The sequence below is a fragment of the Rutidosis leptorrhynchoides genome, chromosome 3, assembly GCF_046630445.1.
Source record: "Rutidosis leptorrhynchoides isolate AG116_Rl617_1_P2 chromosome 3, CSIRO_AGI_Rlap_v1, whole genome shotgun sequence".
Lineage (NCBI taxonomy): Eukaryota > Viridiplantae > Streptophyta > Magnoliopsida > Asterales > Asteraceae > Rutidosis > Rutidosis leptorrhynchoides.
The window spans coordinates 468,565,625-468,578,464 of NC_092335.1; the positions used below are offsets into that span (position 1 = coordinate 468,565,625).

Sequence of the window (12,840 nt, forward strand, 5' to 3'; positions counted from 1 at the left end):
ATCAGTTATTAGATTTTTTAAATATAAAAATCAAAGTAAAATAACTTTTTTAAATTTTTTAAAGATGAATGTTACCTTTTTCTTTAGAAGCTTTCAATGATTGCCTTTCAAAATCATCATCGGAATTGTCTTTGGGTTTTGATCTACTTGTGCCTTCACCAAACGTATTAATTTTCCTATCCAAACTTTTTTCAACTTTTTTCAACTCTTCCATATTTTGGAGTACCTTAATTACTGCATTTTCAACAAGCTTTATATCCTTTTTATTCAATGCATGTGCCTTTCTTACATACTTTCTTTTTCCGGCTTTTTCAAACTTTTCATGTTTATCCTTCTTTTTCAATTTCTGTTTTTCTTCAATATCTGCAAACAGTTATGCAATCATTCATCATAAGTTATTTTACATACAAGTTTATAATTATGTATTCATCTAAGTATATCATTCATCTGTATTTTTTATAATTCATCATAACTATAGTCATTTTTTCAACATCTAATTATTGCAAGCAGTTTAATGTATTTTTTTATCATTCATCATGTACTTTTCATCATTCATCATAAGCTATAACCATTAACATGTATTTTTTTTACCATTCATCATGTATTTTTTTTTATCATTTATCATTAAATATTATGATTGGCAGTTTTTTAAACATAACACATTCTTATTTTCTATCATTCATCACAATATAACATGTAAACTATTATTTGCACGTTTTTTTTTCATTCATCATATGCTATATGCATTTTTGTGTTATTTTTTCTATCAGTCCTCATTTAACATTCATGATATTCAAATATCAGCACAATGCATAAATATAACATTCATATTTTCATCATTCATTTCAGTTTATATCATATTCATCATATACTAATCAATCATGTAACAACTAAAATAACAGTCATTCTTATTAATGCATCATTCATCAGTTTAATTATTCTAAACATTTTCAATTTCATTCATCGATATCAGAATTAAACCATATTATCCTATTATTGAATCGCATAATTTCAATTTTCATTCATCAGTTTAATTGTAACTACTTTTCAGAATTTATAAATCACGTAATCAATAAAACGTTAATTTTATCGTACCTGCATCATGAATTTCGTTTGATTTTCTTTTATTATTTTCATCTTTTTTTTCCCGTTTGTTGGATGAATCTTCCGCCATTACGTGAGCTTGTAATCTCAGCTTGTAATCTTCTTTTACGATCGATCTTCAGTAGATTGTTGTTAGTAACAACAATCATCAGTTTTTTTCGTATTTCTTAGCTTCGATTTCGTGGATCTGATATTTCTTTGTTCGTCTTTTTAAGGGTTTTTGTTGTTTTCAGCGTGTTTTCTTTTCTGTAATTCCTATTTTGTAAATGACGATTTTACCCCTCTGCGTTATTTTTAGTTTTATGTTAATTTGTGGTCCACATTTACTTATCCAGTTTGTACTCGTTTTAAGCTTAGTCACGGATCGTGCCCCTATATATAGTGGACCAATCGAGGGATAAGCACTAAATGGGGTACAAACTGGATAAGTGAATATGGGCCTCCCATTTCATATTTTTAATAAAAAATACAATTTATGCTGGAAAAATGCGGAGGGGTAAAATCGGAATTTCACATTTTTAATTTCCGTATATTTTATCTTTTCTCCTCATTCATTCCTCTTCTGTTCGTTCTCTCTCTTCATCATCAATATTCATCATCATCTTCATCATTAATCTTCAACATATATTCATCGATTAAACTTAAATCGTAGATTCAATTCAATCGTTTATTTATAATTTTTTTTAATTTCTACTTTTAACTTCAATCGTTCATCCTGTTACTTTCAATCTCTGTATTCATCATCAATATTCATCGTCTTCATCATCAATTTACAACATATACTCATGGATTTATCTTCAATCGCAAATTCAACTTCAATTGCTCAATCTGATGGTTACGTTCATTCGTATTCTCTTTTGTTGTTTTACTTAAATTAGTTTTATGTTTAAAATTAGGTTTATCTGATATACGTCGTTCGTTTCTTTTTTTCCAGTTCATGTTGTTACGAATTCGTCTAATGAATCAGCTGCTGATTCTGTTGCTGATACATTTTCTAGTAAGTTTTTCATTCATCATTCATCTGATATTTTTTATCATTCATCCAGTCTCTTTTTATGTTTAGTGTTTTTTATATGAATTAGATATTCATTTTGATCAATGATAAATGTAATTTTTCTGTTCAATATATATGTTTTGATTCATCAGTGAAATCTGCTTTTTTAGAGTTTTGTTGTACAATAAATGTTTTTTGTTTGTGTTGTATGATAAACTATACGCAGTTTCATGTACTTTTGTACCATTCATTATGTATTTTTTAACATTCATCTGTATTTTTAATCATTAATTATAAATGTAGGCAGTTTATAATATATAACATTCATTTATTGTTTTTCTTTGATCATCATGTAACATTTTAATCTAATTATTGTATGGATTTTTTATTATTCATCGTAAACTTTATGTTGTTTTATTTTTTTTATCATTCATCATGTATCATTCATCATTCATGCTTCATCATTTATGATTCATCATTCATCATTCATCATTCATCATTTATCATTCATGCTTCATCATTCATCATTCATCATGTAATTTATAACTAATTTTATTGTATTTTTCTTTTATAGGCACCAACTCTGTCTGTAGAAATCATTTTTTGTCTTCTTATGAGGATGAAGGTCCTGATGGAAAGAAATTGTGGTTTCCTAATGTTCCAGATCATTTTAATCCTGTTATTGGTTCTGTATTAAGATCATTGGAAGATTGTTTATATTTTTATGACTTATATGCTGAGGCTGCTGGGTTCAATATTAAGAAAGCTTCTAAAAATAAAGATGAAGATGGTTCAGTTATTTACCAAGTTTATAGGTGTAATAGGTCAGGTCGTCCTGTCCCAAAACCTCTTGTTCCCCCTGCTATTGTTAATCCACCTGCTAATGTCAATGCATCTCAATCTGTCCCTGATCCTGATTCTTCCATTCCTAATAAACCTACAAAGCGAAAGCGTCAGCGTAGGAAAGTGTCTAACCGTAAATCTTCTAGTATTAAGGTTGAATGTGAAGCTTGCATTAGATTCAAACTTATTGAGGGTAAGATTGTTATTTTTAAGTTTTTTGAGGGGCATAGTCACAAACTCATAACTGAGAGGAATAGGAATTTGTTGAATAAAAGGAGGAAGTTGGATCCTGAACACATGAAATTTCTTTTCAAACTTAGTACTCAAACAAATATGGGTGGATTTAAAGCTCACACACTTTTTAGTGCTCTTAGTGGTGGTATTGATAATGTTGGTCCTTTGCCTGTAGATTTCAATAATTTTCATCGTGATTTGATCCAATCTCTAGGTGATACTGATGCACATATTGCTATTGAACAACTGCTTATGAAGAAAAATACTTTACCTAACTTCAGTGTCGAGTATTATTGTGATCATAATGATTTTTTACGTGGGGTTTTTTGGGCTGACAATATTTCTAAGTTGAACTACAAAGAGTTTGGTGATATCGTTGGCTTTGATGCTACATATGGTACAAATATGTAAGTTTTCTGTAATTCGTATCACTTTTATTTTTGTTATTTATCATTCTATTTTTATCATTCAACACTTTATTTTTATCATTCATTTTCATCATTCATCGGTCATCATTCATCATTCATCATTCATGCTTCATCATTCATCATTCATCAATCATCATTCATCATTTATCATTCATAATTTAATCAGTCATCATTCATCATTGATTTTTCTCATTCATATTGACAGATTACTTATTTTACTTTTTTTTATCCTAAACCCGCACTTTATTTTGATCATAAATTAACTAAATAATTATTATTTAAGACATTATTCATTCATAATATCATTCATTAAACATTAAAAACATTACTGAATGATTGAAATACTTTATTTTTATCATTCATCCTATAATTTTTATTTTATTTTTACGTATTTTTTATTACTGATTTTTTATATTATAGGTATAACATGATTTTTGTACCTCTCACTGGAGTTGATAATCATAAGAAGCTTGTTATTTTTGGAGCTGCTTTATTAGCTAGTTAAAGCATAGAATCATTTAGTTGGTTTCTTGATTGTTTTCTCAAAGTTTTTGGGACTGAACCGGGCTTAGTGTCCACTGATCAAGACCCAGTAATGTTGGAGGCTATTAAAATAAAGTTTAAGACTGCGCAGCATCAGTTATGTATGTGGCATATCAGTCAAAAACTTGAAAAAGGTAAATTTTCTAGTTTAATTCATGTTTTGATATCATTCATTTGTTTTATATTATTTTATTATTTTAATAGGTTGGTCGTGAGTTGTTTTCAAATAAAGATTTTCGTAAGCAAATGAATAACATATTCTGGAATCAAGAGTTGAATGCTGAAAAGTTTGAAAAGTGTTGGCAACATGTTTTAGATGAATTTGGCTTGCATGATGTCGATTGGTTTAAAGATATATATGCTATGAAGGAGAAGTGGATACCGTGTTTTTTTCGAGATACACCAATGCCTGGATTGATGAGAACGTCATCACTTTGTGAGAGTGAAAATTCATTCTTTATAAAATGCAAGAACAAGCATTCTAAATTGGTAGAGTTTTTTTCACCCTTCGATGTTGTAGTTGAAAAGCAGCGCCATAACAACATGGTTCTCGAGTTTGAAATGGATAATAGATCCATTAATTGTGTTACCAATAAGCTAATTGAGTTGCATGCTAGGGATTTTTATACACCAACCATGTTTCTGTTGGTTCAAGAAGAAATATTTCAGTCTTCTTTCTCTTGTGTGCAAATCAGCTCAACCATTGAAGAGAATGAAGGCAAACAATTATGTGTAATTGAAGAGAAATTTCCTCCTCCTCGTCTAAACTGGAAATATAGGGTCAGCTTTTACTTCATATCTTTTTAAATTTTTCCTAATCTGATTACTTACATTTTTTTTGTTTTAATATATTTTTTAGGTTTAATTTATTTATTTTTTTCTTTCAGTATATTTGTCATTCATCATATTTTTTTTTTGTTATTATATGTTTTTGTCATTCATCTTTTTTTCATTCATTTTTTTTTGTCATTCATCATTTTTTTCCATTCATTATGTTTTGTTATTTATCTTTGTTGTTAACTTTGTAATTTCCTCTTTTTTTTAGGTTACTTTTGATGTTAAAACTGCCGAAGCCAGCTGTTCGTGTTTGCTTTTTACACGTGAAGGTCGTTTATGTAGGCACATATTTTATGTGTATCATGTTCATGATGTTGTTGCTATCCCTATGGTTCATTTGTTGAGGAGGTGGTCAAAGGAGGTATCTGAAACATTTAATTCCATTTTCGTCTATTCTGATGATAAGTCTGAATCCAAAAAGATTATCAATCACGTTTTCAACAAGCTTAGGAAGGTTTCCTCTTTATATCGAGATGATCTAGATAAACTTGTTAGTTTTAGAGATAAGTTTAATGTCTTAATTGGCGATTTTCTTGGTTCTACTTCTGATGAGCCTTCTACATCTACTAGAGGTGAACATATTAATAGACTATGGGGATTCTCTAAACCAGTCAATTCGAATATTCGTGCTCCGGAGAATATTAGAAACAAAGGTCAACGTAGATCAAATCGGATATTGTCTTCCAAAGAAGTGGCTGTTAAGAAACATGTTAAGCCAAGAGCTTGCAAGCGTTGTGGTATTCTTGGTCACAATGTTCGGACTTGTACTACTGACCTCACTCAACTACATAATTCAAAGAATAAAGAAAAAAATGTCATTGACTGTGGTATTCATGATCACAATGTTCGGACTCGTACTACTGACCTCACTCAACTACATAATTCAAATAATAAAGGAAAAAATGTCATTGACTTTGAATTAGAAGACGAAAGTGAGGAAGATGATGAAGACGTTGCATATGAAGATGAAGATTCTGATTCTGATTAATTGTTAATGTTTTTATCTTTTTTATAATTTTCTATATGTTTTTATACTGCTACTCTTTTTTAGTATAATTTTCTGTGAAATTAGATTACTAGGTATTTTTTCAAGTTTTGGATCATTCATTAAAGCATTATGATCATGAATTTTATCATTCATAAATTTTATCATTCATTATATTGTTTATCTGGTTTTTAGTCATTTTTAGTTCTTTCTTTTTATTTATCAGATTTATTTTATTATTTATCACATTATTTTATCATTCATCACGTCATTTTAATCATTATTCTTGTCATTTTAATCATTCATCATCTCATTTTATCATTCATCGCAAAATTTTCATCATTCATCACCTACTTTTATCATTCATCATCTTCTTTTTATCATTCATATTGTTTTCCATTAGTGATCTCTATTTTATCATTCATCATCTCCTTTATATTATTCATATTTTTTTTCCATCATTTATCACCTAATTTGTTTTCAACTTTTTGTCGTTCATCATTTACTTTTTTCATTCATTTTAATTTTTTATTATTCATCACCTCCTTTTTTCATTCATCTTATTTTTTAATCATTCATCACCTCTTTTTTATCATTCATCTTCTCAAGTTTTAATATAAAAAATAAAAGATGAATCGTTATGATTATTAAAATCATTTTTTGTAACATTACAATTATTGTATGTTTTTATTAATCATTTATATCTTTTTAAATCATTTTGTTTTAAAAAAAATAGTTTAAATTCATAATGTAACAATGTAATAATCCATTTTTTGTTATCATGAATCATAATCTATCGTTATTTTAAATTCATAATCATTTATATCTATTTTCAATATATCATTCATCGTTTATCAATTTTTCTAATATATCACAAACATTCATCATAAAAGTTTCAATCATTCACCAAACATATCATTCATTGTTTCATTTTCCATCATTCAGGAAACAAACATTTAGTTTATACAAAATAAGCATCAAACAAACATTGGTTTAAGACGTTGATGTTCATAATTCGTCAAAACACAGTTCCAAAATATTTCATTTCATCACCTGAATTCTTCTTCTGTTTCAAGACATCACTGATCTTTTTTAAAACCTTGAATTAATTGTCTCTCTATGATTCTTCTCTTCTTTCTTTAGCTTCTCTTCTTTCTCCTTTTCTGAATGAGTTGCTTCATAGGTATTGTACTTTTCCATCCACTCATTCATAGATTTATTTGTAGGATGTGTTAAAATCTTCACTCCATATTTCACACGCAAGTCATTCAACTGTTTTGTTTGACCTGGTCCTTCTTTAAACAAACCGCTCTTCCATTTAGGATCTCCCATGTATGTTTCCATGTGATGCATCACGAAAACACCACAGTCTATATCGTTTGATTTTGTGCTCCATGCCAGTAGTAGCACGTTTACTTTGCATCCCATTTTTTCAATTGGATTTCCTTGCTCTTTTAGATACTGCTTAAAAATCAATCCCTAAAAACAATATATTCTCTTAGTTAAGTATTAAACATTTTAGTAAAACAAACTACCTATAGTTAAACACGATGCTTATCAATAATTTAATCAATATCAATTTTATTAATTGCTAATTCAACATCATTCATTTTAATCTATTTTACATAAAACTTTACAATTAATTATTCATATATGTATATAATTTATCTATACTTTTTTATCATTCATCATAATTATGCGCAGTTTTTTTAACACCTAATATTCTATCATTCATGATATACTATAAGCAATAATATGTATATTTCTATCATTCATCTGTATTTTTAGTTTTCATCATAACTATCTCCAGTTTTTTAACATATAATTTTCATATTGTTTTTTTCATTCATCATAAACTATATGCTATTATATATACTTATTGAAGTAACATTTCTGAGTTTACTTACCACATTTGTTGGTATCTTTCCATACTTGTTTTCTTATATAACTTCCTTTCCTGAATTGTCAATCACATCAAGGATTCCAGTTTTCATGTTTGCACAGATCACATAAAAGTGATATGATTTGCAGATTGGAAACATCACCTGTATTGATTTTTTTTATATCAGTTTATATGAAATATAATTCTTCATTTTATTATGAAATATGTAAGTATATAATTTTTATTTGTCATTTTTTTCATACCAGATCATGTGAACTGAAATTCCTTTTTCCTTCTTCATCTTTCACAAAATTAAGTACATTGGCATTGAATTCTTCCTGGTCTGATTTGGTTGGCTTACTCTTCATCAACTTCTCTATTCTCTACATGGTGAATAATATCAAGTTAGTTTTTAAATTATAAAAAATATTTTCAAACATATGATATAAAATAACTCATGAATGATATCTATTCATTTAATTTATACATTAATATTGAAATGATTGAATATTTTTTTAAAACTTACAATAAAACTTGTTGGAATGAAGTATCTTTTCGGAGAGTTAACTGAAGCATGCTTTTCTTCATCATTCAGGATTGATGACCAAACATCAATTACTGGCGCATAAACAGCTATCCGATAGAAGAGACTAGCCATGGGCATTGGGAAACATGCTGTTGGATAATCACAAGTGTATACAAAATCGCTGGAAAAAAAAATAGATATCCAAAATTATGTTAATTTTATCATTATATATGTCACTATTCTGGTATCTATTAGTTGTGTTTTTTTAATGCATGAATGATAATATATAAAAGTATACTTACTAATCATCCTGCAAAAAAGATTTGAAGTATCTTGCAATTTTCTTTTCTTCCTTCTCAACTTTTTCTTTGATGTTCACCTACCGTTCATACCAGGGTGATCTGTACACTGCTGCTAAACGAGTTTCTCGTTTCGCTTTTCCTTTCATGCCCTCTTCATCATTTTCATTTTCATCTAAATCATGCTTTTGATTCTTTTCATTTATATCTTTCAGGATCTCAGCTATCATAACAACCCCCTCTTCAACTTGTTTATTTTTTTCATTTCCATCCTCCTTATCCAATGCTTCATTAGTTACCTTAATTAAATATTTATTATAGTTAGCTCTTATCATATAATAAATAATTATTCTTGCTATTTTTCATTAGTATTTTCTACCTCATTATTATTCTCTTTATTTCTTTCTTCAACATCTGTAACTTTCAACTGTTCACTAGCATCTACTAGCTTATTTAATCCATCAACATTCACCTGAATTAAATGTTGATTATAGTATAGTTTTTATCATATTGTTTTTATTAATAATTATTCTTTATATTTTTTTATTAATATTATCTACCTCAGCAGTATTCTTGTAACATCCCGCGTTTTTCCGTTAAATTTATTTTAACACCGTCTTTTTTTTTATTATAATATCTTTCGTTATTCAAATTTGTATCTTTCGTTAACTAACGTTTCTAATATTCTCGTTATCTAATTATAAAGTCATCCGTTACTCGAACGTTTTTAAAATATTCGTTGGGTTAATTCCCGCACCCGCTTTGAAACTCGAGGGACCGAGATTGCCAAATGGGCAAACTAGTTGACTAGGTCAACTAGTCAACCCACTTACCACATCCATTCATTTCATCTCCACCTCCCACCTTCATCCTCCTCTTTCTCTCTACTTCCCATTTTTGAACTCAAAACCCTCAAACATAAAATCATCATCTAAATCCGATTGGAGAAGCAAACATCAAAACAAATTACATTTTCGTGATCCTCTCTTCATCCTCTACATTTTGATACCAATATCATCAAGTTTGGGTAACATTTCTAAAACTCTAGATTTCTCTAAATTCGTGTTTTTGACTTGAAATGGTGTTAGTTAGTGTCTATGGCTCATTGTGATGTCGTGTGTGTAATTTATATGCTCGATCTCGTTGTTTTAGTGTAACTAGCATGAACTTGAATTTTGGTGCGTTGTTCTTGAATTTAGGATGATCATATGTTGTTAGATGTTAAAAGTTGATGTTTTAATTGTGTTACTAGCATCACTAGCTTCAATTTGATGTGTAGGTTGCCTTAGAAAACTTCATGAACTTGATAATTGATTTTGGTGAATTTGGGTTAGGGTTTGATGAACTTGAAATGGACTTTTGATGCATTGAATGCCATGGATTATTATTGGTAAGTGTTTAGTTGCAATGTGTGTTTGATTACCTTCGAAACGGCATATCATACATGTAAATTGGTTGCCCGAATCATGAAATGCGTTTTTAGAACTTGAAACTTTGATTATGAATGTTTAATGCGGTTTTGGGGTGTTGTAAGTGTTGAATTGCTTGATGAAATGTGTCTAGGTGTTTTCCTCGTCAAATTACCTTTTCGATGATATAAGATACATGTTCTAATTGTTTACGGATCATAAAATGTGGTTATTTGGTTTTTAGCTCGTGCATACTTGTGAAAAACAGAAAAGTGTCTGCCCAGATGGTGGCGCGGCGCGCCCCTTACCCGCGCGGCGCGCAGATTATGCTGGACAGATTCTGACCTCTTGGTCCCAATTCACGCGAAATGTTTGACTAGTTACCGACCTCCGATTCACATGAAACTTGTTTTAATATACTTGTATATGAATAATTAGCATAGAAAATTTGTCCGGGACCCGACCCGAACGTGTTGACTTTTTGTTGACTTTGACCGACCAAAGTTTGACTTTTTGTCAAACTTAACCAAATGATTATGCAACCCTCCTAACTTGTTTATATACTTGTACCTTGCATGAAACTTGACAATTTGATTTCACATGCTACATAATCGAGTCGTAACGAGCCATAGGACTAATTGAACATCTTTGACCCTTCGTGACTATCGTTATTGATACAACCTACTTGTTTAGGTCGAGATTAGCTTTGTCTTTGCACGCGTTTACTCGTTGAAGTACTTTATTAACTCTTGCGCTCAAGGTGAGATCATAGTCCCACCTTTTCAACAACTTTTATACTTTTAAATCGTGGGCTGAGAAAACATATACTTTGTTACATCTTGTACTACTTACTTTTATGTTTTGAACACAAGTGTGAAAACAAACATTCCACGTGCGAGTTAGAACAAAAATGCCTCAATTCGATTATCATTAGTTACACTTGCAGGGTGTAAGCGAGAACTTATATTGTGTGGCCATACGGGTTTAACAAACCCTCATTCGGACGGTTCGCTACCGTTATGCGGATGAAATATATTTTTGTGTTTTAGTGTGGGTTCTAGCACTGTGTGATGGGGTAACGTTGGTTAAGTTTTGATAATTGAGTGCTCGCGTATAACAACAATTTTGGAATGCAAATGATTTGGATAATCTACGTTATGGAAATACAAAATCTTGTGGTTCAAAAACAACGTTTAATACTTACTAAACCTATGATTTCACCAACGTTTTCGTTGACAGATTCTTCTATGTTTTCTCAGGTCTTGAATGCTTAGTGATACATGCTTCCGCACTCTTTTGATACTTGCTTGGATGTCGAGTATACATGCATTTTGGAGCATCTTTTGAACTTATTTAAACTGTGTCGCATAGTTTTCATTTGTACTTATAACGTTGTAACTTAACTTGTGGTCAATTATCTTTGTAAACTTTGAAACAATCTTTACACTTGAATGGATGCGACATACTTTGGGTCAACGTCTGTTTTAAAGACTCATGACCAGGTAATGGGACCTACGTAGTCGACGCCGTCACTTGACGATTTGTCGGGGTCGCTACAATTCTCTTGTCTTCTTTCTTCAACTTCTCTTACATTTACTTGGGCACTAGCATCAACATTCACTTGTGCACTAGCATCAACATTCACCTAAATTTAAACGTTGATTATAGTATAGTTTTTTATCATATTCTTTTTATAAATAATTATTCTTTATATTTTTTCATTAATATTATGTACCTCAGTTCTTTTCTCTTGTCTTCTTTCTTCAACTTCATTCACATTCACTTGTGGAGTAGCATCAACTTCTTCATCTATTTCTTCATCATTCACCTGAAATAAATATTAATTATAGTTAAAGTTTTTATCATATTATTAATAAATTTTTTTTGTTATTTTTTACTAATATTTTTTATCTACCTCAGTTTGAATCACATTATTCCTTTGTTCACTAGCAACATTCTCTTCATTCAAACATTGAGCATTCACCTGAAATAAAGAATTATTCATCGTTAACATTAATCATATAATAAACAATGTTTGTATTGTTTCAGTTTGTTCATTTTAGTTGTTTTACCTCCCTTTCTTCAACTTCTTGCTCACTCTCAGCTTGTATGTTTTTCTTTGCACTGGTTTCCTCCATCTCTTCTTCTCCATCATCATTATTATTTTCTTCTTCATTTTCCATTTCAAAATCCCTGATTGGTGACAATATCTCATCATTATTCCTTTTTTCTGGTGTGTTTACATCTGACCACACATCCTCTTGATCATCTAAGACTTCAATCATCTTTGTTATCCCCAACCGAATCTTTTGATTATTTGGGAATTTTTCTAATCTCTTTTTGTTTCTGATTGCAACCTTTTTGATCACGTTTAAGTCTTTTTCAACCCCTTCTTCACATTCCTACATTTTATTATATTAAAGTATCAGTTTAATACAATATGATTTTTCTATACATTAAATTTTGTATGAAAATCAACTTTTATCATGTATACAAACTGAAAATTTATATTTCTATTTGTATTCTTTTTACTAATTTAAATTTTAATATGAAAGATTTTTTTTTTTACCTTCTCATGTTCTTCAACTTCATCTCTTCCATTATTTGATTCCTCAATTTCTTCTTCATTCGCTATGTTTTCCTCTTGTTGTTCTTGTTGTTCTGCTTCTTCTTCTTCTTCTTCTTCTTCTTCTTCTTCTTCTTCTTCTTCTTCTTCTTCTTCTTCTTCTTCTTCTTCTTCTTCTTCTTCTTCTTCT

The 12,840-nt window shown here is 29.6% G+C and overlaps 1 protein-coding gene across 1 annotated transcript; it reads left to right on the forward strand.

The window, feature by feature from the left end:
• The first annotated feature begins 1,889 nt into the window (after positions 1-1,889).
• LOC139901645 (protein FAR1-RELATED SEQUENCE 5-like) lies at positions 1,890-5,971 on the forward strand. Its single transcript, XM_071884334.1, has 6 exons — positions 1,890-1,938; positions 2,039-2,101; positions 2,673-3,582; positions 4,024-4,075; positions 4,351-4,926; positions 5,192-5,971. Exons 1-6 carry the CDS (start codon positions 1,890-1,892, stop codon positions 5,969-5,971), a joined length of 2,430 nt encoding a protein of 809 aa, XP_071740435.1.
• Positions 5,972-12,840: the final 6,869 nt, after the last annotated feature.